The following is a 27,825-nucleotide window of genomic DNA, read 5'->3' as shown; positions in this document are numbered from 1 at the left end:
AAAAGGTTTTCTAGGAAGAAATTTCAAATTGCCCTAAACTCTTTAATGCCAAAATAAAATTTCCTGTAAAGTTTGTTCTATTCATGCTTGTTTCCTGATCTTCACTCAATTCCAAGTAAATTAATGCATGATGTCCATAGATGAGCTTATTACTAGACTTCAGAGTTAATATTTACAAGTATAAATCTCGAGAGTTTATTCTTAGAAGTTTTTTACAGCTGCACCAAGACAATATCAGAAATTAATTACAATGTAAGAACAAATACTTAGATATTTCTAGAAAATTTATAGATATTCATGATTACATATTATGTTATTAATAATAGGTGTGCTGACGTTATCATCTATGAAAGAAAGATTAATTCTCACTTTCTTATTCTTTCCCTGCATGTTTTCATCTCCTCAGTCTATGTTTGTGGGTGATGTTTTCATTTGTTTGCAACAGTATCCACACTTCCACACCTCTTCATAAAACTAACTGCATTTAAGCTCTACAGATTCCTAGCTAATTATGTTATCTTAATATATAATTTTATTGTAACTTTAAGAAAGAAAAAACAATCAAACAAAATTCTTGCAGCTGCACAGGTATTTAGCTCTAATTTGTACTGCTCTCAAGAGTTATCAATTTAAATGCAGTGATTTGCCATTGAAACACTGGTTTGAAATAACTTGAAATAGCTCCCATTACTAAATTGCACAATCATCCCACTAGCAGAAGGTTTAAACAAAACTTATTTTCCTCCATAGGATCATCTGTGACTTCTCTGTTTAGTCGTCCCTGCATTTTTTTGCTTCTCTAATTGCTCCATCTCCAGCAAGTTGTGAACCCCCAAGTCTCCTTCCCACAGCATGATGTGTAGAAACAGTATTTTCCTTTCCACCAGGATGGTTCCTCCTTTTAGAACAAGCACATCAAGGAGTGACCACCCAGATGTTTTCAGGTGTGGCCGTGTCTGTCATCCCTGACTCCAAACCATTTACATGTGAAAGAAAGAAAAATTTCTCAACTTGTTATTACTTAAGAAAAACAAACAAAAAAACAACTTTGGGATTGAGAGCTATGTAAATTCTTGGTCTGTATGTCTGCATGAAGGCTGGAGATAAAAATACTTGAGTACAATTGAAGAAAAGGTAGAGATGATTTATAGAGTGCTTCTGTTTTCTGCATCAGGATGCCCTGTGATGCTCTGCTTTACTCCATTTTCCTTAGAAGACAAACAAGCATTTTTACATTAGTGAGAGGGACACAGATGTCCAGTATGGAGGCTCTTGGAAAACATTTTGTTCCCTGATCTTATGCCAGTCTCGGCTGTAAAACTATGACATGTACAAATGGGATGCTGAGAAGGCTTGAAGTCAGAATCACATCTAGAGACCTGACATAGTCTGTCCCATGAGCTAAATCCCAGTTCTGCTGATGCCAAATTAGATTTCCCTTCACCAGGCTTTGGCTAGATCTGCTCAGAGATGTCCATTCAGGTTGAGCATCGATTTCAACAAATTTAGAGGGATGCAAGAATGGACATCTGGAGTTATTCCAGACAACCTGCTACAGTATCTACTTTTAATAAATGCTAATCTACATACACCAACGTTTTTGGGGATTGTATGAATACTTCATTCACTGAGAGCATTTGGGTTTTTCTTTGCTTGAAACAGCTTTGTAAAGAAGGTAAGAAGAATATCTTATGCCTATTTTTCTTATATCTGAAACTGTCTTATGTCTGCAGGATGGAGAAATGCCAAAATTCCTTCTTTCAGCTGATTGCTGTGGGATTTGCTTTGAAATCTTCCTAAAGACTTTTTTTTGACATTATGTAATACCAAAAAATGAGTTAGCGAACTACTCATTTTTATTATGTGTGGTCATGGCCTATTATAAATATATAAATAGATGCTGGACTTTTCATGACACCTGAATTCTTTCTATGTGCAGTGAATCCATTTATAAGAAGTAGCAGTTGTGTAAACTCATCCTGGCTTTGGAAGTCCAGCTGGGTTCTTTCTGTATCACTCATCACTGAGCATGGTGTTTCTGAGGAACAAATTTGGTCTTTTTTAATGGCAGCTCTTGAAGGTATTCAACGCCCTCAGTAGGTTTCTACTGATATAGAACCACTTAGAATTTATTAAATTGTTCTGAGAAGAAAACATGTAGGTAAAATCTAATTGACTCTTTCTTTTTTGACATACCATCAGAAAAGAGGGAGTAAACTGTCTTCCCCAGCAAAGCCTACAGATTTAATTCTGCATGCAGAGAATAAGCAGATTATTGAGATTATTGACCAGATAGGTATTGTTAAAGCTGTTCTTCTGACCAGAGCTACATATTAAATCTGTGAGAGCCTCACAAACCATGTATTATCCATGAAGAACAAATACATTATTTGGGCTACAGTAGGCCCACTTAATTAAAGTTTCTCAACAGAATTTTCTTGTATTTATGCCCATCTCTTAAGCATAACTTCTGAGGTTATAGCAGAGGTTTTGTTTTACATACATAAAGAAAAAATTCGGGTTATGCTAAAAATATTTTGGGAATTTCAAAATCATGGTAGGAATTCAGTAAATTGTAATGTTAGCAACAATAAAAATTTCTACCTCTATTTGTAACAAAGCTGCAAAGAGATTCAATTGATAACTTAAGTGAAACTGTTTCAGCTCCTCTCAGTTTAATTCACAGTAAACAGTGATGAGATTGTTTGACTGTAGACAAAGTGTTAGAACAGAAAGATGAAGAGATAATGGAGGAAAAAATCATGTTAAGAATAGTCAGAAAGCATGGATGTTAATGATACATTTCCAAACCATTTGTCTCATAAAAGTAAGGGGTTTAGTTTATGATTTTTAGCCACAAACATTTTCTCCAGAAAATGGGGCTACAAAGTTTGCTAAGGTCTTATGAAATATGAGTCTCATTTCTCCCTATTATTTCAGGCCTTGCAGATGCCATTTTCCAGCCATCCAAAAGGATGCCATTTTCAGGATATAACAGGGATATAGTCTATGTCTCACAATAGGGATAAATGGCAAATCCTTCAAAATACACATTGTTCTTAACAAAGTGTAGGAGTGTAGCCTCATCCTTCCAAGACCTCCCACCTCAGTTTTTACCTGAAATTTTTGTATTATTGGATGTTATTGCTCAGAATATTCTCTTCCATTAAAGAAGAGGCAGCTCTGAGTTTTTCTACACCAAATATAGAGGCTGCAAAAATAAAAATTGCTGTCAGGTGTCCTTGTAAATACAGCCTACAAGAAAAAGCATTTCTGAACAAACAGCAGTAGCAGCAAGGTAAAAACACCTGTATTCTTTGCCCCGTCCCTTAGTCCATGTCTCAACTTCAAAGTCTACTTTTGGACTATTTAAAATGCTACTAGGAATAATAACAGGGAATTACTTTTTTTACACCAAACTACACAAGGAAATTAAATTAAAAAACCCCTATGCTAATGCACTGTAAAGGTTGCAGTTACAAATCACAGATCTGTTCATGGATATTTCATGAGCAGAAAAAAGGCTAAATTTATCAGATAAATTATTCATTGTGAATTATTTGCTCAGCTTTACACTTTGCATGTGCACTGTATTTATAAATTTAACAGGGATTCTGGTGGTACCTCAGAAAGCAGCACAGTGCAAATTCTGCATATTCTGATGCAATTTCCAATTTCTCTCAGTGTATATGTTCTGTGGGTGAAATTCAACCCTCCCACACAATGGCTCGTTACCGAGGCTTTCCGCACCATTATGAAAGCCGCCCCCAGCTCTCCTCCCTAGAGCAGGCTGGACCACAGCCAGGCTGCCTTCCCTCCCCTGGGGTGGGTGTGGGAGCCAAAGGCCAAAGAAGGTGCTGCTGGTGAGTCTTTAAAAAGGTGAGAGGCTAAACTTGGTTCTGGAGCTTGCTTGGGGAACAGGAATTGGTGTGTGCAAGGCTGGCCTGGCTGGCTGCCCTCTGCCCCACGGCCTTCCCAAAAGGCGTGCAAACACCTTACTTGGCAGCAAAGCACTCCACAACACTACAAAATGCTCGTTCAAGCACATGCCAACCTTGGTATTCTGTGCATTTTACAAAAAAAAGTCACTGTGTTAAGTCCTCTTGATTGAGATGGAGCAAAATGAGAGATGGTAAGATGGCAGAAGAAACCTGAAGACTCACTGCACAGCACAGCGTCTTCCCCAGCAAATGACTCTGGAGAGAGGAGGAAAACCTCTCCAAACAAAAACACCAATATAACCACGAAAGGACAAAACAAGCAAACAGTTTCAGTCACATACCAGGTCAAATCTCTTAAATATCTTAAGAGAAAACAAGTGGAAAAGTATTGGTTTGTAGGTGAAAATTAAAATAAGCGCTAACACATAATTTTCCGAGATTGGCAAGAGCAGAATTTTTCATGAAGGGCAGACAGTACTTTTAGAGAGAGATAAACACTTTTTGCTTTAGCAGGGATGCAGACCCAGGGCAGGGAGATGATTTGGCAGTATATTGACTGCATGCTTTTATCCTTTTGGCTGCTTAACTTCTAGGAGAAGTAACTTGAACAGGACTACAGTTTAATACACTGAGGCTTACACAGAAGGTATTATTTTCTCTTTGACAGGGTCCAGTGCTATTTTTGTGCTGTTTGATAGAGAGCTGCTGTTAGGCCTCAGGGAAGGAACAGCGATTCTTTAAGCAGGGCTTTGCCTAACAGCAGCTTCCTCCCTCCTGCCACTTCAGCCACCTTCTCCGACATAGGAAATGCCCGACTCTCCTTTCACTTTAAAAAATACATGTCATTAACTATCTCCTTGGTAATCTGCCTAACAAACCCTGGTTGGTTTTTGCAGGACGCCTAACTCCAACACCAGCCACTCTGTTTATTAGTCCCTTCCTCCCCACTCCAGTGCCCAGCCTCCCTGCCTCCTCAATCACATGTGTTGTTTCTCATTTAAATGAACAGTTGGATTCTTTTATTTCTTACAAGTGCTGGATTCGCCTTATCGCCCTCATTCCTTTGGGGGTTGCCAATTGGTTTTATCCACGGATGTATCATTTCTCATGCTTCCCTTTTTTCTTACAAAGAGAAAGAACCACTTCGTCAACAAGCCTCTCTGGAGTGGAAGATTAAAAACCTAGACATCACCTACCTTGCAGCGCTACTCCCAACTGGGTTGTGTAAAACTCAATTAAACTTGTCCCCATTGAATACTGCATTACAGTACATTAAACAGAAAATTCTTCAAGCGTGATGACAAAGCTTGAAACCTTGCCTCAAAGCTGTTCCTTGTAGCTTTCTTTAACATTTCAGTCTTTATGGTGCAAGTCTCCCGTTGACACAACTTTAGTCCAGCTATGAAAAATCACAGAGCCCCACAGGGATTAAAAGAGAAGGAGGGGAGGGGGGAAAAGGAGAAAAAAAAAAAAAAAAAAAAGAAAACCCTGTCAAAGCTGGTCTTGGCACTTTCCTTAGTGTATCTATTGAAACTATATCAACAGCAGACTAGAACCTGAGAAGTATTAGAGAGACCTATGAACAACCTGACAGTTTGGAATAACACTGTGTTCAGTCTCTTTGGTTCCCTGTCTGTATTTCCTTTTGTCCAAGAGAAACAAGTCATCACAATCTCCCCCAATTAAAAAAAGTTACATAATGCCCTAAGATTGGACCAATCTTTGAATTAAGGAAGGGTACAAGTCTGAAAAAAATTACTTCAAGCCAAGAATTACAACCTTCTCCCAAACCCAAATGTTAGTGTTTTCTGAGGAAGTGTGAATTAAGGTCCAGATTCAAAGCCATGTGTGACTGATGCAAATGAAACACCAAAAATTGCTGCTAGTATTTCAAGTTTCAGTTTCTTCTCCTTATGTAAGTCTGGTAACAAGTTTACCACAAATTTGTTTCTAAGAAACTAATAGTGTGACCTCAGGTAGAAACAAATTTGCGCTAAACTAAGAACTGGAAAGTTTTCAAATTCTAAGGAACTTGCTAAGCTGTGAGCTGTCCACGGGATAAGTAAGTACAAATTTTATGTCAAAATTCTCCAAAACATGACTTATCTATGTTGAAAAAGGAAAATTTTTTTAAAAAGGAGCATAGCAAATTAATTCAGAAAAATTCCCACTTTTCTTACATAAACCTAATGAAATACAGCCATGTTACATGTCAGCACCTTGGCCTCCAAGTATATATAAGCATTATCAAAAGTCTCACTGACTGAGTAGTTACATTTCAACAATCCATCAATATCCTTCCAAACAATTCCTTATTCTCTTTACTTTATAGTGATAGATGTAAGTAGACATGCTAAGCATCCAAATCCTACCTAAGTAATATGACTTGAATTGTTTGTTTCTTACCTCCTGCCTTAAAAGCATACATGCATTTAAAAAACACTTAAAATCAAGAAAAATATTCCTGCATTTCAGTGACAAATGCTGTAAATCATACACTCAGTGTTTGGGCTGCTCAGACATGAAGAATACTGTATAATTGTTTATCTTCCTTGTGTGCTATTACTTCAGTTTATACTAAATACTGTGGCCAGATAATACAAAAGGATTTTGAAGATGCCATATCATATGCAGGCTATCACTTTGCAAAACTTATTTAGCAGTCCAGCTACATGTAGTTAAATGCTAGATTATCACACACAGACTGCTATATAAGCAATGAGAAAGGCAGAATGATGTATGCCGTTTTCAAAAGGGAGCAAATGCAAATGCAATTAAGCAAGCCACATATAAAAATGCTGGGATTCAGTTACTTGTGGCAGCTCCTTTTCATTGCCTGAATTCTACATTAAGTCCTATGTGCTTTTTCTCTAGTGTTTTAATTTGCCAGAGAGCCCTACTGCTAAGACAATATTTAGGAGCTATGATGAAAGGATGTCAAGGGACTTGTAAGTCCCTGCTGATTACTTACCCCGACTAGTGACATTTTTTTTCGATCTCTGGAGGGCAGGGTTCACTATCGTTGGGTACATACAATTTATGGTACATTATACATGATAAGAAAGGACTACTCAGAAATGTGGTTCTATGCACCTGAATTTCTGCAGAGTCAGAAAATCAGGAGAAAAATGAGAACAATGAATGAGGAAAATTATGGGATGATTCTTTTGCTCCAGTACATCTGTTTTATAGCAGTAGCTGCCAATGAAGGCAACTGGCTGATGTAAAAAAAAACAACAACAACAAAAATACAATGTACCAACCAAAAGCTATATACTGAAAGTATTTTAAATATACCAAAACATTAACAGCTGTTCCCTGTGTTAAGGGCACAGCCTAACTGGCTTACTGCTATTAAAGAAGTCTATTTTCCACAGAAAGAATATTTATGTCAGGATAAAGTAAAATAATATAGCAACTCTACAAGAATACTGAGCTTAAAATTTGAAGTTTTCTTTAACAATATCACAGAAAAATAAGATTGTTTCCCAAGTGATTTGTTTTTTCAGAGTTTTTTTTCCTTTTTATGTCCTCTACTTATGGTATTATTCTATAAAACTCTTTCACTTAGAAAATATTAACCCATTTTCATGACACATGCCATATGAAAATAAATAATAGTAAGAGGAAAGGTGTACAATATTTTTTATTGTGTTAGTTGGACATGTGCATCCACTAGCTAATTCTGTGGGGCCACAGGAAATTAATTCATTGAAACATGAATCAGAGGCAACCTCTTACCAGGATCTGACAAACTGTTACTATGAAAGGGATACAGTTTGATAAATCAGGTGTTTGATTTGAATTATACAGCTAAAATCTGTTTGGGCAGTTTCCAAAAGACAAAATAGATTCAGATTTACTGTTAAAAACTGCAGGATCTCTCTTCTCCTCCAGTATCCAAATTTATAATAATAATAACTAACTAATTAACTAACAATATTAATGCAACTTCAAAAGCAAATTCACTCAACTTTTCTCTAGAAAGAAAGAAGGTAAAGAACCTAAGTAAAAATAAAACAAGCTCCTGGATATTAATGGCATACTGTCACACCAAAGTGCTCAAAGAAAACCTCTGCTAATCAGCTTCTATTGATTCCTCTGTAACATCAACATCCCAGAGATGACATCTGGGACGTGATCCAGTCATATAAGACTCACACACAAAAATAGCAGTCCTGAACTTAAGGTATTTTCTTCAATATCTTCATCTTGAAGACCAACTCTCAGATCTCCTGTGTATCAGTTTAACAGCTGAAAAGAATCCCATTTAAGAAAATGCTGTTGTTAAGGACAGTACTTCCCAATGGGTGCTTTTGGAGATGTCTCTTACTCAGGAACTGAATTCTCTCTGTACAATTAGTCCTTGAGTATTCAACTATTCCAATGTTTAGGTTTTTCAATAATGAGGGACACACTAGCACTAGAATCATGCTTCACTTTCCTGAATGTGTTCATATGTTCTTGAAAAGAAGAAGGTCATGTATCAGCTCATCACTTTTTTGGAATCTTCTAGCTGAATATATTATAGAGCTTTTTTAGGTGTAATTGATCCAAATTTTTTTTTTTTCCTTCTTAACATCACTCTTTTAAAAAGGAGAGAAATGGCATTTTGAAATAATGATTTTTATCATGCTGTGGATAATTTTTTAAAAATACAAAAAAATTCAAGTTGCTCAATGTCTAAAATTAATCCACTTATGTTCTAGATTATAAAATTAATATCAAATCAATAAAAGAGAATGCAGAATATAATTCCTTTTACACATATTGCTGTAGGAAAAAGGAAGAACAAATAAATAATGAATTTTAGGAAATGTATCAAAAATACAGAGCACCAGTGCCACACCAACATAAAGCTGAAGATCATACTGAGGCAAGCTAGAAAATTGTCATGTTTCACTTGTTATGGTACACTGGATAAAACTGAAACACAGCACATACAAACCCAGCATTCTCTTGAGTCATTGCAGAGCTTCTGATATTTAGGGATTTACATTGAAAGTACGTGGAAAGAGAAAGAACCCTATTGAAAGAATCAGTCTCAGCAGATCTGCTGAGAAAGTGCAAAGGGCCAGAAGTGGCTTCCATGAAAGCAACAAAAACAGTTAATTCCTTCAACAACTATTAAAATCTCAAGTTTTCCCCTAACTTAGCTAGTTAAACACAAATAAAATACATAATACTTTGCATGACAAGCAGTAAATTGCTCCTGGACCACTGGTCCACAAAAGACTTGGGATGGGGTTCTGAACCTACAGCCAATGCTTGTTTAGCCCTAATTAATTTCTACTTTAGGAGGGAATGAAAGATAAAAGTCTCAAAGTCATACTTCAGACTACACTTTCCACCAAAGTAAGCCACTGAAAAATATCATTGTTTGTGATTTTATACTTCATTTGCTCTCATGATAAATATAATTTAATTGAACCTTAATCATAGAACTGGCTTAGCCTTAGCAATCTGTCAGTCTTATTTTAAATTTTCATTTAATTGTAACTTGAAAATGCATTTAAACCTCACATAATTTAAATCCATTAAAATGCACATGCAGTCACCATAAAAGTAAGCCTGTTCACATTTAAAAGAACAGATTATTAATAGAAGATGCATAGTGATCACTTGATGCCACCCTTCTCATTTCCTAGTGTAAAACATTTCCTTTTCATCTCACACTTTAAGTTCAATTGCCCATCTTATCATGTCAGCAAATGTTTCGTCTGGCCAAAGACAATGCTACCTCTCCTGCATCTCAGATGCTTCCATTCCTACATGCCTGAACATCTGCTTCAGCTAAAGACCAACAACAATACTTCATCTTAATTTTCAATTGAAGTTAGCATGGCTTCATCAACGTCAAGTCTTGCCTGACCTGTGACCTTCTGTGATGCAGTGACTGCATCAGTAGACAAGGGAAGAGTAACAGATGTCATTTATCTGGACTTCTATAAAGCCTCTGGCATGGTCCTACACAACATCCTGCTTTCTAAACTGGAGAGATGGATTTGATGGATGATCTTCTAGATGAATAAGAATATGGCTGGACAGTCACATCCAGAGGACAGTGATGAATGTCTCAGAGATGTGATCCGAGAAAACTGGTGCTGCTCAGGGCCCCCTACTGGGACCAGTGCTATTTAATATCTTTATTAATGGCACAGACAAAAGGATTGAGCACACCCTCAGCAAATGTGCAGAAGATACCAAGCTGGCACATCTGTGGGTGACAAACCTGAAGGACGGGATCCATCCAGAAGGATTTGGACAAGATCAAGAAGTAGCCCATGGAAATCTCATGAGGTTTAACAAGGTCAAATACAAGGTGATGCACCTGGGTCAGCATATCAACACAGGCTGTGGGATGGACAAATCAAGAGGACTTGGGGGTGCTGGTGGATGAGAGGCTGGAAAAGAACCAGCAATGTGCACATGCAGCTCAGAAAGCCAAAAAAGTCCTGGGCTGCATCAAAAGCAGCGTGGGCAGAAGGTCCAAGGAGGTGATTCTGCTCCTTTGCTCTTCTCTGGTGAGACCCCACTCAGAATGCTGCATACTGGGGACCCCAGTACAGAAAGGACATAGACCTGTCAGAACAAACCCAGAGGAGGCCACCAAGATTAGAGGAATGGAGCACCTCTCTTATGAGGAGAGGTTAAGAGAATTCAATTTCTTCAATCTAGAGAAGAGAAGGCTTTGTGGTGATCTAATTGCAGCCTTCCAGTACAGGAAGAGAGCCTAAAAGGCAGATGGAGAGGGACTTTTGACAAAGCATGAAGTGACAGGCAAAGGAAAATGGCTTCAAACTGAAAGAGAGTAGATTTAGACTAGATATTAGGAAAGAATTCTTTCCTGTGATGGTGGTGAGACACTGGAACAGGTTGCCCAGAGAAGCTGTGAATGTGGATGTGGATCCCTGGAAATGTTTAAGGCCAGGCTGGATGGAGCACTGAGCAACTTGGTCTAGTGAAAGGTGTCCCTGTCCATAGCAGGATGGTTAGAACCAGATGATGTTTAAGCTCCTTCCAACCCAGGCCATTCCATGATTCTATGGTTCATGTGAGTCAATTCCTGTTAACCCAATGATTCTCTGTTTTCTTAAAAATGTCTTTAATTTTTTTCAGATCTTGAATAATTAGTGCACTGTCCTTATATGCTTCCAGTACATTATTTATACATATTCAATTGTGAAATGCAAATTTCAACTTCTGTGTGTTTCTGCATCACCACTGTTTCAAACAAGAATTCTTCATGCACCAAAATAGAGAGCCCTGTATGTATGATCTATGTTGATTTTTTAAATTAAAAGTTACAATGGTTACTTAATCCATCTGATACATCTGAATGAATGTCTCATATAGTGTTTCTAATGCAGTTTAACTTTTCAACATTCTTTCTACATTGGTTTGCACTCCATAAATTGCTTACTTTTCTCTATGTTGACTTCTACTTTCACCATTATATTGCAAAACTAACACTCTTCTGCAATTTATAAAGCTAATAGTAGTAATTTTCTTAAGGCCTAATAAAGTTAGGACTTATTCTACCTTCTGAAGTAATTTTCAAATAATATCTCCTCCTAATGACTACTAACCTGTGATAGCATAATTGTTTAGAATAGATAGAGCCACCCATGCAGAAGTATATATATCGCAGCTATAGGAAGAGATTTCAGAAACTTCTGCAGCTTGAGTTAAATACAGGCTGAAGTGATTAAGTGAGGCCTGAGGTTTTGGTTTCTGTTTATATATATTCATATGCATGTATGCAAGTATATATGCCTACATACTATCATGTGCATCACCACTCAGTTACAGAACATCTCTATTAAATCTGCTTCAACATCACAACTTGCTTCAAATATCACAATTTGAGCATGCTCTAGCAAGGATTCCTGGTTGTCAGCATGACATTGCCCCATATGCCCTGACAGAGTGAAACAGAAACAAGAAAGAAAAAGCAAAACTGAAACAGCAATTTTTTCCATGTTTTTTCTAACAAGGAAAGAAATTACATTTTAAAAAACTGCTACGTTCTCTCCATGTTTGCAGTAACAAGAGCTCATTCCTTAGATATTAAAAATATATTGAAGCAGGTTTCAACTTCTCCATGCTTTCTTCAGTTTCTTCAGTTGGGAAGACTGAGGGGTGCCCCAGCCCTGGTGAGAAGGACACCTGTAGGACCTGGAACATCCTGCCTCAAGTACAAGGAGAACGGCAGTGAGTGACTCCTGTACTTTCTGCCATGCTGAAGCTCTTTCTGTAGCCTTCATCCTCCCTTTTCCCCACTTCACTATACCCATTTCATAACCTGCCTCAAAGAACAGGGTGCAATTGCTATTGCATCAGGAAAAACAGACGTGGTCTGCAGTGCTCATGCACTCAGCCTCAGCACCATGCTGCCTCGCTGTGAAGTCCTGCTCCTTGTGGCCTCTGCCTACACCAGTGAGCAGTGCTAGAATACCACAGGAGAAGGAGAGAAACACCAACCATTGATCTTTGCATCAGAGAGTACACACATTGATCCCCAGGATCAATAGAGAGGTCAGGATTCAGTCACACATGATCTCTAGCTACAGTTCTTAAGCAATTCCTGAAGACGGTGGAGGGAGATGCATGGATGGATGACTGGGGGTTACATCTCGATCCCATTTTCTGTTTAAGGAAACCTACACTCCAGAAGAGATATTTTTCAATTGCTTTTGGCTCTGAATCCATTTTCCAGAGCATAAAACAAATCTCAGCGTCCCAGGTATTGCAACATAAGCTATCCATTTCCTTTAACATACACAGTGGTTTTAGAGTTCTCAGATGTCAGGAAGCCTCCTTAAGCTCCCAAATTAACAATGAGAACAAAAATGAGCACAAATTGCTTTAACACAGAGTCTAAGTATCATCAATAAATAAATTAGTCAGGATCCAAAATATGGCTATGGAGTTTGAGAAGAGAGAACTGCTGGGTCTGCCACCGCCTGTGCAGGCAAGCACAGCAATCACCTGCTGGAGTCTCCAGAGTAATAGGAATAGGAGCTTAGGGACCTAATAATAAATCACTGGCTTGCAGGTCAATTAAGTGGCCAACAAACACTTGAATTCCTCCCATTGTGCCGTAATAATGGCCTTGCTTGTAAGCTGCTAAAGACAAAACACATCCAACATGATTTTAATGCTGCATTCCAGGTAGTGCAGCTCTACTTGGACATCATGGCTGCATACCACACAGGATTTGCTTGGAGCTTGGCACCTTAAGTGCTGTAGAAGGGTACTCTCTTATTAGCACCAGGCTTAATCCATTTGGAGATAAGGGACATAGAATTCTCACACCTCAGTGTCCATTATACACACAAGCACCTTGAAAGAGGGAAGAATATATTTCAACATTTTTCAGCTTTTGCTTTTACGTGGCACACCATTAGTTTGTCTTGTATCACAAATATACAATAGAAGTACTTAATAGAAATTACTTAATAGAAATTACTATAAAACAGGCTGCAGATGGATCCAGCCCTGTTTCCTCACACCTTATACTCAGCACCAACGGAGCTGCCTCCAAAGAATGACCCAGGTTTGATATTAAGCTTCTAGGTCATGGTTTCACCTTGACAACAGCTCTTTCATTTCAAGCTGTAACATTTGCCAGGATCCCTAAGGTGTTTTCATTTTTGTCAGGAAGTATAGGAAAAAAAAAAAAAAAAAAAAAGCCTGAAAAAATGATAAATCTTAATTCACAAGCTACAGGACTATCTCTGTGTCTCCAGCACAAAACTTCAAATCCAATCCAGGACCTGGATGTGTATTAGGAGGCTGCAGATTTAAACCTTGTCCACCATGATCAAACTGGATTTATGGAGCATCATAACTCTCCAGACACCATCCAGCAGCTTATTAATTTAATAGACTCCTGTCCATTCCATGATGTTCCTGCCCTGACAGTCTCTCAAGATAAGGTGAAAGCCTTTTGACAGGACAGAGTGCATATATATTTTCTTCTGTTTTCTTGTGGATGGGGCTGTTGACAACTTGAAATGTGTGGCTCAGCAAATTTGGGGCTTTTTTCTTCCCTCTTGCTTTGCAGTGAAGTTGACAGAGGTAAAGGTACCATGAGCCCCAGAGGTCACAAGGTTATTGCAGTCCTTGAATAGTTACTGAGCATAATGGGTAAAAAAATAATTTAATTAAAAATAAAATGCATTTAGCATATATCTCATATCCTGAAAATAATGACAACATTTTTCTTAAAAAAATTCTAAATGACTGATGGGACAAATACATACATTGAGAAAAAAAATAAATCTCTGCACTCTGCTTGTATTTATTGTTGCCAGTGGTCTCAATGTATGAAGCAATGTTTCTTTTCACATGGTCACAGTGTGAAGTGCAGACTTTTCCATCCTGAATATGCTGTCACTGGTGAGTTTTAGACTCAGTTTTACAGCTTTTTATATCCAAAATACATAATTCCATGCAAATCGTGTCAGTATTCTTCCCATTTCCTTGTCTCCTCAAATGAAAAATAATTCCAATTTCAAACTATGAAATACACTACACAGTAAGTGATAAGGACATAAGAAAAAAGCTACACTATACACATATGAACAACTCATACCATTCGGCTGCTACGTAAATGAAACACACTAATAATGAACAAAAGCATTTTCATATTAGAAGTGGAAATTTAGTTGTACTCCAGTATTTCTTGTCATCTTCCCTTTATCATCTATATGCTTAGAATTTAAAGGGCATCTAATAACATACAGTGTGCTATTATATGCATATTCATAAAGCTGCATAAAATAATTATTTTACTGTTGATATTAATAAAATATAAATTTGTTGATATATATATTTGTTGATATAATATTGTTGATATTAATAAAATATGTAAGGCTCTGACCTCTAACCCTCAGAAAATACCCCACTGGACGTATGGTAAAGATACTTTTTTTACAGAGGTAAAAAATAAAAATAAGTAAAAAGCACAGTTCTGCTCTGTGAGTTCTTTGAAGCTGAATAGTGCCTGAAGTGAGTCCACAACAATGTGACTGCCATCAACAAGCCATAAGAACTAGTGATGGAGACAAAATATTTTCTCTTTCTGTGTCCAACAAAGAAATTATCAAGACTAATTTGCAATAGTTTCACTCATAACAATGCCATATGGCACTGCACCTTCTCAACATCCCTGCAACATCAAACAGGGAGCCTGACATCTATTTAACAATCATGCCCTTATGTGTTTCCACATTTTCTTCCAATGACTGTGAATGCAGATATATTATTCTACATAAGCATTAGGCACATAAATTACACTTCTCTTGAGAAATACTTTGCAATTTTTCAGTATTTTGTAAAAAGAAACCCCAAACAAGCTCTTCCATAAAGCTTTGATATTAAGATGTCACGTGTACTGTTAAAAACTCAGATTTTTTTTGTCAGTGGATACAAAGAAAGAACAAAAACCTTTAGCACCACCAAAGGCTTCAGCACATTGTATGGCTGATGGAGGCATCCAGTACGACAGCAGATAGTGCAGTTTTCTGACTGTCCATGTGGAACAGACTTAGTAAATATACTCTATTTGCTTTTTAATAGTATGTGGTAAAAAGCCCCTTGCAATCTAAAATATATGCCCCCAGGTTAACCTTTGGCCTGCTAAACAACTCGTTCTCTGACCCAAACCAAATTATACTCATATTCTAATGCAGCAGTGTTTAAACTTCTTATGATGTTTGACCTCTGTCTCATTAGGGTCCCTGATGCTGTATGTCTGTGGTGCAATGTACCATTACATTGCCTGAAGTTGCAGGGGAAAGAAAAGTATTTGTTAGCTAGAAACTCTCTTGCTGGGGAAATCATGGTATCAAGGATCTTACAAAACAATCAAGAAAAATAATCCTGTCAGCAAACAAAAATTTAAGTACTCTTCTGTTGCAACAATTAATTTTTCCTCTATGTTAAAAAAATTTGAATGTTTATTTTAAATTAATAAAATTAATTAAAAAATGCCCTTATATTTTTCCTAGTGGTTTCATGTAACCCTTTTACAATATTTGCATTTTCAGTAAATGGCACATGCATCAAGTAAATAAGCCACCCCACTATCAGTGAAATAAGTAACCAGTTATGTGTTTACTGACTTATTTTACATGAATTATGGGGCTCAGCAGCCAGTGGAAGCCCCAGAAGGCTTGAGCACAGCCCTCTGCCTTCAGCACCGACTTCTGCCCTGCCCTCTCCTCTGTGCTGCTTTCTTCAAGCTTCCATTAATAAATTAACTACATGACACAGTTTCAGTGTGGGCAGCTGTCATTTTAACTAATATCATACTGTAAATCCACCCTAGCAGGCTTCTTCTCTATTATGATTGGAGAACAGACTTTTTTTGGTCAGCTTTCAAATCTGTTTGAGCAAGGACCTATTCCTTTAGCTGTGTGGAGCAGCACTCCCCCGAAATTCCCTCCCCCCGCTCCCCGTTTTTTTGTTCACCAAAGAAAATGACAATTCTCGGATCTCACCCTTAGGCAACATCCTCCCTAGCAAGGATTTTGTTATAGTGGCTCAGTGGGCACTGACTGTGATTTCACTTATGGAGAGATGGAGGCATTTTATGGCACTTGATATCCTGTGTCCGCACCGCCAGCACAATTAACGGGAGCACCCTGTGGAATCACTTATGGAGATGTCATGCGGTGCTGTGGAACCGCGCTGGGGCAAGGATGGGATTTTTCTCCTCCCGCATCCTCTCAGAAATAACGAAGGGCATAAACTACTCAGTGAGGCTGGGCAGAGGAGGAAATAACATCAGTAAATCACTAATGGAAATGCAAAACCTAACACTGCCTCACACAAGCTGAGATGATGGCTGGCTTAAGAAGTGTGCGAGTCACTGCCTGCAGCCACCTCCCTTTTGGCAGCCATACCCGACCCCATCCCACCATCCCGTGACCAGCACCCATCCCTGTCCCTCCAAGGGCAGCCTGATAAAACCATATTTCCTAAATTAGGATTTGCAGCAGGAGATGTGCCCCAGGGCTGCCACCTGGCCGGCAGCACGCTCAGCGGGACGCAACGCAACCCGACCGGCCCAGACACACGTTACACATGTTGGCTTTCCTGCACAGAGTTATCCTGTGGTGCTCTGCAATCAATTACTGTTATACCACCATCATTAATAATTTTCTTAATGAAAATGATTCTGTTGATCTCCGTTGTATTTTAATTATCAGAGTTAAGCATAATTACACTGCAGCTCTGAGCTGGCATGTAGACTCCTTTAGGGCGCAATTTTGTTTTAACACACTGATAATGTAATTTTACATTGTGTCAGTTGTTTAGTTATTATCCAGTCGTACAATTCCGCTGTATTCCTGATAACAGATAATAACCTTAGCACCTCCTATATCCTGAAGTCATTTAAAAAGCAATATTGGAATTTCACAACTAGCTAACTTAATCGCCTTATGATTTTATAATTCTCACAGCTAAATATTTGTACAGACACCCTGTTTTAACAATGCCACTAAACATACAGTATCCATACATTTCACATAAATGGCTTAAATAATATCTAGAAAAATGTCTGTTACATGAGCATGGCTTTTAGTCTGTGCAACTGTGGTTTTTGCACTGTTTCTATTCTGGTCAGTCATAATTTATTTTTTAAAATCCTTGCCGTTCCAGTGAAAGATTTGCAGTAAATAAATATCCCAGCCCCCTCCTAGCTTGTGGGGAGACTCTTAACTGTGGTCTTAGAGATTTTCCAGGTCTGGTGCACAACTCTGTTAGGCAAAAATGTTTCTAAAGTACACTATGTAGCAATGATGATACAGTTCATGCATTAATACTTCCTAGCACTATAACTTGCTTAAATTTTGCTGAAGCTTTTTTTCTTTCAAAGAACATATATTTCTAAATAAGCTTTAATTCATAAAATCTGAGTCTTACATCTCAGTTTCTAGGACATATCTCAAATTACCGAACAGACTTTCTCAAAGTCCATTTTTGAAACAAGAGAGAATTTTATGGTAAATATTAAAAAAAAAAATAGCATCCCTTTTGAATGTAACTTCAGTAGTAGAAACTTCATTTCAAGAAAATGGAGTGGAACAATGGCATGTGCCACGAGTAGCCAGCTTGTATCAGAATTTGTAAAATGGAATAATAATTAACTATCTCTAATGAACTGTTTTTCTCTTTTCTAACTTGTCCTGGTATTGGAGAAATGTAGTTATAAAAAATACAGGTAGTAATCCTAGAATAAACTGGATAGATACTAATAAATAATTAGAATTACACTTATTTCAAATACTGAATATTTATTTCATAGTTATTCACTTTGAATGTGCTCTGAGGCGTGATTTTAAATAACTGGTTTCTTTATCTAAAGATTTGTATAGAAGATGACTTGTGATTGCACTGTAACAACTTAGAAATATAATCTTACATGTGTACATCATAAAAAATATATATGTATATATGTGTGTATATATATATATATATATAAGTATGCACATATAGATGCACACATATGCTTTGTTCATTTTCCTAGGGAAAATATGAAGTATTTTATGCAGAGAAGGAGAGCACTGAAGGTAAACAGGGACTTAGCCAGCCAGCTCAAATTCTCTTTCAATAGAACCCAAACTCTAGGCTCCTGTCCCCGAGATTACTCTGTGTGCAATATGTGGGTGACTATAGTGCTCACAGACTCCAGTGAATTGGAAATCAGACTGACATTCCTATGTTCTACTGAAGGATCTGGGGAAAATTCTGCTCTCAAAGATATCTCTGTAATGAGCTAAAAGGAAATATGGCATGTGCTTCTGAGTCAGCAACTGATCAACCAGTACTATGTACTGTTAGCCAATTCTAAACTTATCTTCGTCGTAGAAATGTGCCAATTTACTCCACTCATCTCATCTTGAGTTTTGTATGGAAAACAGCTCCCAGGTGACCAAATCTGATACATGGACAATTCCACACATTTGTTCAGCTAATTGCTTTCAGAAATAACAACGTATTACTAAGCAAACTAACAAAATTATACAGATGCAACTACAACATAACATCGAATTACAGCTACACGCCAGCTGACACCGTTTCATTAGAAGTAATGGCACTATAGGAGACAGAAAGCTAACACAAATCAAAGCAATGTAATCTGCAATGATGAGATACAAATTGAAGGAAGAAACATTATTCTATTTATTTATTTTACCATCTTCTGTTTGACATTGTTTTGTGATCCAAGCCAATTAATCTTTCTAGTACAAAAATCCCAACAGAGCTCAAGGCAAGGGTAGATGCCTAATGACCGACAGAGCAGCCACCTCAGAGTGCAAAGAGAGGAACAGAACACAGTGAGAACAAAGCATATCTACAACCTACTTCCTGCATTAGTTTAGAGGAGTAGAAGGTTTTTAACATGTATTTATCCTCAAATTTATCCTCAACTTTAGTTATAAAATGCATCTGTGGTAGAGACTATAATTCACCTCGATTACTGTTCAACTGTCTCAGCAAACCTTGTCAACCAAGTACTAAAAAAACCAGCAAGATCAGTGAAACAAAATCCATCACCTTTCAATGAAAATGCTATTATTTTGGGTTAAACAGATTGCATCAAACTGAAGCAAGTTCTTACTATTTGAAAAAAAAGAAAAAAAAAAGTTGTATTTCAATAGAAATAGAATAAACTTGGTCCAGAATAAATCAGGACCAAAACTGTACAATGAATTAGTTCATGTTTGTAAAATATTTTGAAGATGAGAAGTCTAACTGGTAAATATGTCCTAAGTATTATTATAACTACAGAAATAATGTAATACTTGATAAGACATTATCCTATAGGAATTTGCAGGAGCTACATTCCGGAGTGAAACTAGTTTCCTATTAAATTAAGAAGTTTTTTCAGAAAAGTTTGCCCGTGTGTATTCAATATTATGAACAGCAAAATGCAGCTCTGGATTCATGCAAAAGGCTTCAGTGTGTTTGTTACTCAGAGCACTTTGCTGCTTCTTCCACTTGGGCTGCAATCAGCAAGCTGTGAAGGGAGGGCAGCTCAACCCTTTTTAGATCTGAGCCCAGTTCTCTAGTACTGCAGGTGTTTCAGGTTGTAGAATGAATGTGTTGACATTCTGTAATTATAATAGAAAGAATTTATAAGACCCTGGTGTGCGACTCATTTTTAACATGCAAATTCCCTGTTTTCAGCGTTTCAACTTTCAAAGGCTTGTGGCAGTTTAAAGGCAATCCTCTTATAAGTGTATAAATTGCAATGATTATAGGAACAAGTTGTAATTGTTTCTAGTAAGTTTTTAGGAGTCTTTGATGTTATGATTAGTGTTTTGTATGTTAATATATTGATATGGGTGCTTATTTGCCTGGATGCTTGTATGCTGAAATGGTCACTAGGTTGCCTCAGCAAACAAATCTTTGATCTCAGTAGGTCTGTTTGGTTAGAAATAAAGCCTAAAAGAAATTCAACAAGAACACTGCATGTTCTAAAGTATTCACAAAGTGCTGAGATTGGTGATTGAAATACAAGGCAGGAAAGTCATAGTTTTGCAACCTGATCTGTAGGGTAAATGCCAAACACAGCTACACTAAGTTATTTTTATTCCATGTATTCAAGTGGTGTTTTGTTTCTCTTTTTTTTTTTTAACATATTGTAGTGATTCTGTAGCCGCATTTGGAAAGCTTTCACAGTGACTGCACCAGAGTGGTGCATAGTCCTTGGTGCTATGGACTGAACCCAAGGCTCTTTGTGTTGCTTTGAGATGCAAGACAAAAACCTGTGCACCTTGAACCAAAGGAGTGATTAGATGTGGTGGGCTAGATAAAGCATCTTTGGCACACAGCCTTGTAGGAACTCATACTGACTTGAACAAATCTAAAAATTCACATAAGACACAAGTGATAGCCACTGCCACTCACCAATACACTCCAGTGAAGCATCATCACATCATGCTGCTACACAGAGACTGGAATGTCAGAGATGACAACCCTGAAATCCAGTTCCATTTATCTTACTCTACCATGCTGATATAAAGTCTTTTCATAGTCAAATCAAATTCTCATTCTTCATATGAAACTGGATTTCAGTTAGTAGTCTACATTGCAACGTAAAATACAGAAATGATATCCAGTATGCCCAAAAAAAGTCAAAAATAATTCACCTATTCAAAGTGTATAGGTTTCACTGATGTTTCGCAGAGCACTGACTCTCAGAGAGAAATGTATGGTAGATTTTATACCAGCTGATGTCCTTCAGTGTTTAAAAATCATCTAATAAACTACAGGTAGCATGGGAAGTTTTTACATCACTAAAAGAAAAAAAAAGGCAAAACTGGAAAATGGAAGAAAAATGGAAACAAAAACTGACATTAAGGGGAGACTTAGTATCAATTTTCCTGGTATGCAACAGGTACATATTTATCTCAGTAGCTTACACAAGAAAGTAAAGAAAAAAAAAATCAGTTTGTGTTTACCTTTGCTGTACACAATGCAGTTGTTTTTGTTGTCTTCTACTCCTTGCCAAGTCACATCCAGCAGCCACTTGGGGCCAGCAGTCAGTACCATAGGGACTGAAGCCTTTGTCTTCTGTAGGAGGGATGATAACAAACAGATGCCATTTGTTCACCTTGATTAAGAACTTGAATAATAACGGTAATAATAATTGTATTTGCAAACAACAAAATCTCGATACCCATAAGCCAAAGTCTTATCCCCCTGCCTGAGGATTTTTTAAAGAAGACACAAGTAGGAAGCTTTAGTTCTTTCATTGATTGAATGGTAAAACTATTATCAAGGATTTTTACGAACGATATTGGATCAGATCTCCAAGATTATACAGATCTCTGGTGGCTGAGAATTATAAAGGGAATGCAGATGACTTTCACAGCAAAAAGCCAAGTGCTTAGAAGTGAACTTTAGACACATTGTACCTCATTATCAATGGGATCTCACTATTTCCTGAAACAGGAAAGAATTTAAAGAATTGGTATCCATTTCCATGATCTGTCCTGGGTAACATTTGTATTATCAGAGGAAATTGTTCTGAATGGATAATGGAATTTTTGCCTTTTTGCTATTGTTAATGTGTGAATTTACTATGACTGAAATAGTAATAATGCTAATGTTTCATTGCAAAAAGAACTATGAAACAAGGTGTATTTATACACTCAAAGACAAAAGTAAAGCATGACATCACCACGCCTGAAAAGCATGCAGGCAATTTACCATCTCCTGTCTGTGCTTCAGATTCTATAAGTAGAGAATTTTTTATTTGAGGAGATAAGGAAGAGGCCTCAAATTTATTAACACGTAACTCCTTTTACTAATTAAATGGCAAAAATCCTGTGGGTAGTCCTGACTTTGTCAGTATATGGCACTTAGACTTCTATCATAGACAGTTCTCCTCTGTTTCAAGAATAAAACCACAACAGAGAGTACAAAGTAAAACAGTCACAATGTAACTGTTATTTTTTTTTTCCCAGAATATAATTCTGTCCAAGACATTCCAGTATTTTGTAAGAGCATTTAATTTTATACTCCACCAATAATCCTCTAGTTGTCTCAACCTATATTTTATTCTACTATTGACCGAGATAAAACATTTTAAGATACAGAAAATCATTTTTACATGGACATTACAGGTGCTTTGCCAACATTTATTATTGATAACCATTCTAGAAATGTAGTGAAGAATAAAAACATTTACCACATTCACAAAATATACCTGAAAATATTTATTGAAAATAAGATATTGCTTAAAAAATTTTTGTTATATAAGATCTAATCAATAATCTTAAATAATATATATTTACTATAATTACCTTAATATTTAAATAATGATGATAGAAAAAGAAATTAAATTTCACAGGTTTTCCCATTTTTGTGGGGGTTTTAGCTATTTAGACTCGAATACTGTTTTATCAAATACACTGCTTCTTACTTAATTTTCATTCCCCATTTTACATTTTTCATACAAATGTTTGTGCATGTCACATTTCTATCATAACATTATTCATCTTCCCTATGTATTGGGAAAAAACAGATAGAAATTATGAATGAAAGGAGGAAAAAGAAATGTAACATCTGGCAAAAATGTACCTACCTAGTGTAAAAATATTGAAACAAGAGACGTTCAATGTCTCAACTCCTAATACTGCTTTCTCTATGGGAAATTGTGGAAAGTATGTTTTGCTTATATGAAGTATTGCAAAAGTCAACCCAACAGCATGCACCTGTATTCTGAATTTAAATTCTTATTGATAATTAAGCAGTAAGCAAAACAATTTAGTTTTTTAAAATTTGGTTAAGTTTCTATGTAATTATCTATGTAAATTATCAAGAAGCCTATCAGTGATAAAATCAGTGTAAAGCGTATACATATGGGCTACATAGAAAATAATGACATAAACTAGGCAAGAATTGAAAAAGAGATGCAGCAGATGAGATGAAAGGTAATCAAAATATTATCTCTGCCTTCTATCATAGAAAAGTCTGAACCTTACTGTAATTTACACCAAAACAGTGCTAAGGCTGCCACAGAAACAATTTATAGTGGCTATTCCTCACACGGCTGAGAATCATACCCAAATTGAATACAAGCTGTAGCAAGAATGTTGGCAAGTGTGGCTGCATAGCAATAATGAAGAGAAGGATCAGGACACACTCCAATACTTGCTGCATTTCTCCAAGTGCCATTTCAGTCAAGCCTTTAACATGTTTTTGTGCTTATATGTGCTTTCAGTCTTTGGTAATCCCAAGTACAATCAAAAGACAGTGAAACATTATCCAGCTAGGAGACTTTTCCAAGTACACCACAAATGATTAAGACATTCAAAAAAGTTGGGTTTTTTCCCCTAAGTTGGAGGCCAAGTTAAAAAACAGAAAAAAACCAAAATTCTATCTTTTAAGTGCAGAAGGGATCATATATTTAATTTTCACAAGATCTAATTCCTATTTCTGGTTTACTCCTTTCCAGACGTCTGACATTTCATTGTGTCTCTTCCATCTCTAAGGGTATTATCTGCATTAAGGTGGTATCAAAAAGCCTCAAATAATATCAGGATCTTCTTGTGCTGGGCAATAGTTTATCTACATAGACAGGACAAATAATATGTCCTGGGAAAGGATTATACTTAACCACATACTGCTGAGGAAGAATGAGATACAGAGATACCGTTTGACTTTCTCATGGAGATTAATTTCTCCTTTAGTAAGTGGTAGGCTTAGTCCCAGGCCACCGCCCCAGTTTCCTCCAGACAAGGAGAGGGGCGCAGGCCTCATCCCTTCTGAGATGAAGCAGCAGGGAGACTGAGCACCAGCATGTGTGTCTGCTTTGCCATTCGCCATTTACAGGGCTTTTTTGGAACTTAAAGAACTCCATGGTTATCACTAAATTAGCTTCCAGGTCAGCTTGGCAGTTAAACTTGTAATCAGCTCTGCAGCTGAGAGAGTTCTCTAAGCACTAGAGATAGGCTGGAGGAGGAACAGGGTGTTTCGTCTAACAGCTCTGCTGGCCCAGAAGAACGGGTGGACATCTCAAAAGAATTTCTCATTCTCCCATAGCTCTGCTCCCAAGCTGCACAGATATGTAAATAAACTTATTTTAATATGAAAGCAAAACTTCACAAGACCCCGGCTGCTTGTAAAGCTTGGCAGCTCCACTGAGGGACACCAGCAGTGGCTTCCCTTTGATGCACCTTCCTGGCATATTGTGTGAGCTGTAGGGCAGGTCAGGACCACGGCTGCAGTTCTTGGGGTCTGGCATCCTGTGAGGTTTACACGTTCATAGGTGTTCACCGCTGAGAGAGCCTTGCTCTCGTTGTGCCCTATTACACAGGAAGAACTGAAGCAAGCCTGCTGATTCAGGAAAGGCCATTGCCTTAAAATGGTTAAAATGAAAAGACCCCAGTCCAAGATAACAAGAAGCTATGGTTAAATCAGTCATGCCTTTATCACCTCAAGATTAGACTACTGCAATGCGCTATACCTGAGGCTACATTTTAAATCCATTTGAAAGCTGAAGCGGGTGCAGAATGCGGCAACCCGCTTCTAAAGCAGGATATCGTGCTTTGAGCACATTACACCAGTGCTTTTTAATTTGCACTAAGTGTCTGTGGAATTTAAGGCACTGGTTACAACCTCTGAAGCCTGGGACCTGTCTGTTTGAGATACCTAATTGAGACCTGCCAGGTCCTTTGTCTCAGCTGTACAACCACAGCTGAGAACCACCAAGGCACATGAAAAAGGGCTTTCTTGGCTTGACACTGAAGAAAGTCTTGGCAGGGCAACATGTTCTTCATGACAGCTCTTTTACCTTTGGGACATCATCCTACTTGAATTAAAGTATGTTCATGCTCTGACTCTCAGAGAGTTCTATGAAAATCATCCTGTAATTTGTAAGATGTATTTGTCATACTGCAAAATTTAGTTGGTTATTCCCAACACAGTGGTGGTAGGTGTTACCTAGTTTATACTCTTTTGTTTGGGTTTTTTTAAAGTGCTAGCAGGAATATCTCTAGCTTAATAAATGTACCTTTTTACACATAAGAAAAAGCTTTCTTGATACAGAAGCAACAATATTGCAGCTGTCTACAAATAAGACTTCAAAATCCAAACATAAATTTTATTTCTCCCACCAAAAGAACTGCTACACATTACTGAAAAGCTTACAAAACATTCTCCCTACTGCCCAAGTATAATCACGGGGATCTGCTAACACAGGTGTCTGTAAGATGGGGCCACACAGTAATTGCCTCACATTTTTCAAACGAAGGCACATTATAGACCCACAGTATTGCTCACTGCTCTACACTAGGTAACTTTCTACACTTGAGCAATGTTTCCCTGAAAATGCAATTTCTGCTAATGTTTTCATGCCATAACTAGACAAATTTGACAAGGACAAGCAGGGTCAAAACTGTGATCTCTCAGGGAACAATTAGAATTAGCTAATGAGGATAAAAGAGGTCAGGCAGGCATCCACTTTTCACTAACCTTTGAAGCAACTGGACAAACAAGGGAGGTAACCCTCAATAAATGTTTATATTCAGTCAAGAGGTTAATGGAGATAAAAATAGCCATCACAGCAGGCCGAAAATAGTTTTACAATCTTGCTAAATGGAATCAGTGCTGACAAGTAACATTAGATGGGCTCTTCCCTGCAAAGATTTCTAACATATGATGTGTGTGGCCTGGCAGAATCTTGAGGAAACCCCCACGCTGAAGAAAAATACGGCATGATCAAGTTGTTTGAAATCTATGAAATTCTGATGTCAAATGCCTGATCAGTGCTAGCTGTTTCTTCAGAAGCTGTGCTACTGAGCTCATGTTCAGTAAGTCACTGTGACATAACCATCCATGACCATGTCCCAGGCACGGTGTTCCAAGATGTGTTCAGCATTATTTAAGGAGATGTACTGATACTCAAAGGCTTTGTTTCTTACTGTATTTTGGCTCCTGCAAACAGATTTTGTTCCTAATCTTCCAAAGAGCTTGAGTTCCCCTGAAAGACACAGAATACTACCAGAATATCTTCATGACCTTGTAGAAAGTTCCAATGCCCCCTGGGCAGAGTTAGTTTATGTAGTCAATTAAAACCAAGAGTGTACTGGGAGGAGAGCTGTAAACATATCTCAGGTGCCTTCAGATATGAGTCTGGGCAAGCAAAACACCAGTTAATATACTGATGGAGGTTTCTAAATTGAAATTCTATTTAAATTCAATCAGATCATCACAGGGTGGACATGCTGAAATTGCAGAACATCCCTCTTGAGAGGTTGAGCTCACCTTCGATGATCACCATTCTCAATTCATCAAACTTTATAAGCTCATCAAATCAGTTCAGTTGGGAAGGGCTCCTAAGGGTCATTCTGTACAGCGCAATAACAGATATTTGTATAGGTCTCAGACTATCCCTGATTAATTAATATTTGTTTTAAGATGTTTCTGAATAATAAGAAGAGTGGTAACTCCATTTTATCACCTCTCACACTGACTGTCTAAATGCATTTCTTTTCCTTATAACTAATTACAAATTCACGAAGCTGTAAGACAATCCCATCCAAACAGCCCAATGGACAAACTGAGATCTGCATTTTGTTGTTTATTTGTATGCAATCAGCTGGACTGTCTTTCAGTTTCTGTAGCTTCCCCGAAAACTCTTATCTTTTTCCAAGGAGGATTCAGTCTTGGAAGAATATTATTTCAAGGGCTTTTCTGGAAAGCCTGCCAGTCAAGGCCTGTGGCAGCACTTCACAGTGCCACAGCTTTCTTTGCTAGACATGCAGAGGCAACTGCTCTCCACTAATGCAATACTGGAGATGTCAGGAGGTTTTCAGTGCTGTGGTTCCATGCTGATGACAACATCAATAATTAAAGCAAAGACATGACAGTCTCCAGCTATAAACACTTACTCTGGAATCTTACAATTGTACCAGCATTTCAGCTTTCACAGCCCCCTATGTCTGCAGGGGACATCTTGAAATTTGAATTAAAATCAAAAGAAATTTTGTAATCCTTAGTCCATGTGGCTGAAAAACAAAATCCCAAAACCACAAACTTTGAAAACCTCATGCCAACATAATGTATTCAATTAATTTCACCAAAATCTTCAGACAGAATGGGATAATTGTTTCAGTTACTACTTTACCACTTTATGGGATCCAAGATCTCAGACAGAGTGTTCAAGAATCTGTATACCTGCACTGAAATTGTTACTTGTGACAGGCCATGAAAACTAGTGATGAAGAAAAGAAGGATCTACCTCCCACTACCATTTTTGGTGGTAGAAGAAAAATACTGGTAACAGTTGAAGAGGCTGTGGTCAAACCAAACCCTTTAAATGTTTCAAACACACAAAAAAGAAAGGAAAAAAAAA

At 37.5% G+C, this 27,825-nt stretch overlaps 1 protein-coding gene across 2 annotated transcripts in view; it reads right to left on the bottom strand.

Annotated features, from left to right (window-relative positions):
* ZFPM2 (zinc finger protein, FOG family member 2) overlaps positions 1–27,825 on the bottom strand; it is a 305,189-nt gene that overhangs the window by 89,014 nt on the left and 188,350 nt on the right. For both annotated transcript variants that reach the window (XM_015618940.1, XM_015618941.1), the window contains one exon: positions 21,425–21,536. In XM_015618940.1, coding sequence (XP_015474426.1) covers positions 21,425–21,536 — 112 coding nt within the window. The remainder of the gene's footprint in view (positions 1–21,424; positions 21,537–27,825) is intronic.

Source organism: Parus major, chromosome 2 (genome assembly GCF_001522545.3).
Source record: "Parus major isolate Abel chromosome 2, Parus_major1.1, whole genome shotgun sequence".
NCBI classification, from domain to species: domain Eukaryota; kingdom Metazoa; phylum Chordata; class Aves; order Passeriformes; family Paridae; genus Parus; species Parus major.
The sequence above is the reverse complement of the archived record's forward strand: the minus strand, read 5'-3'. Positions and strand labels throughout refer to the sequence as shown.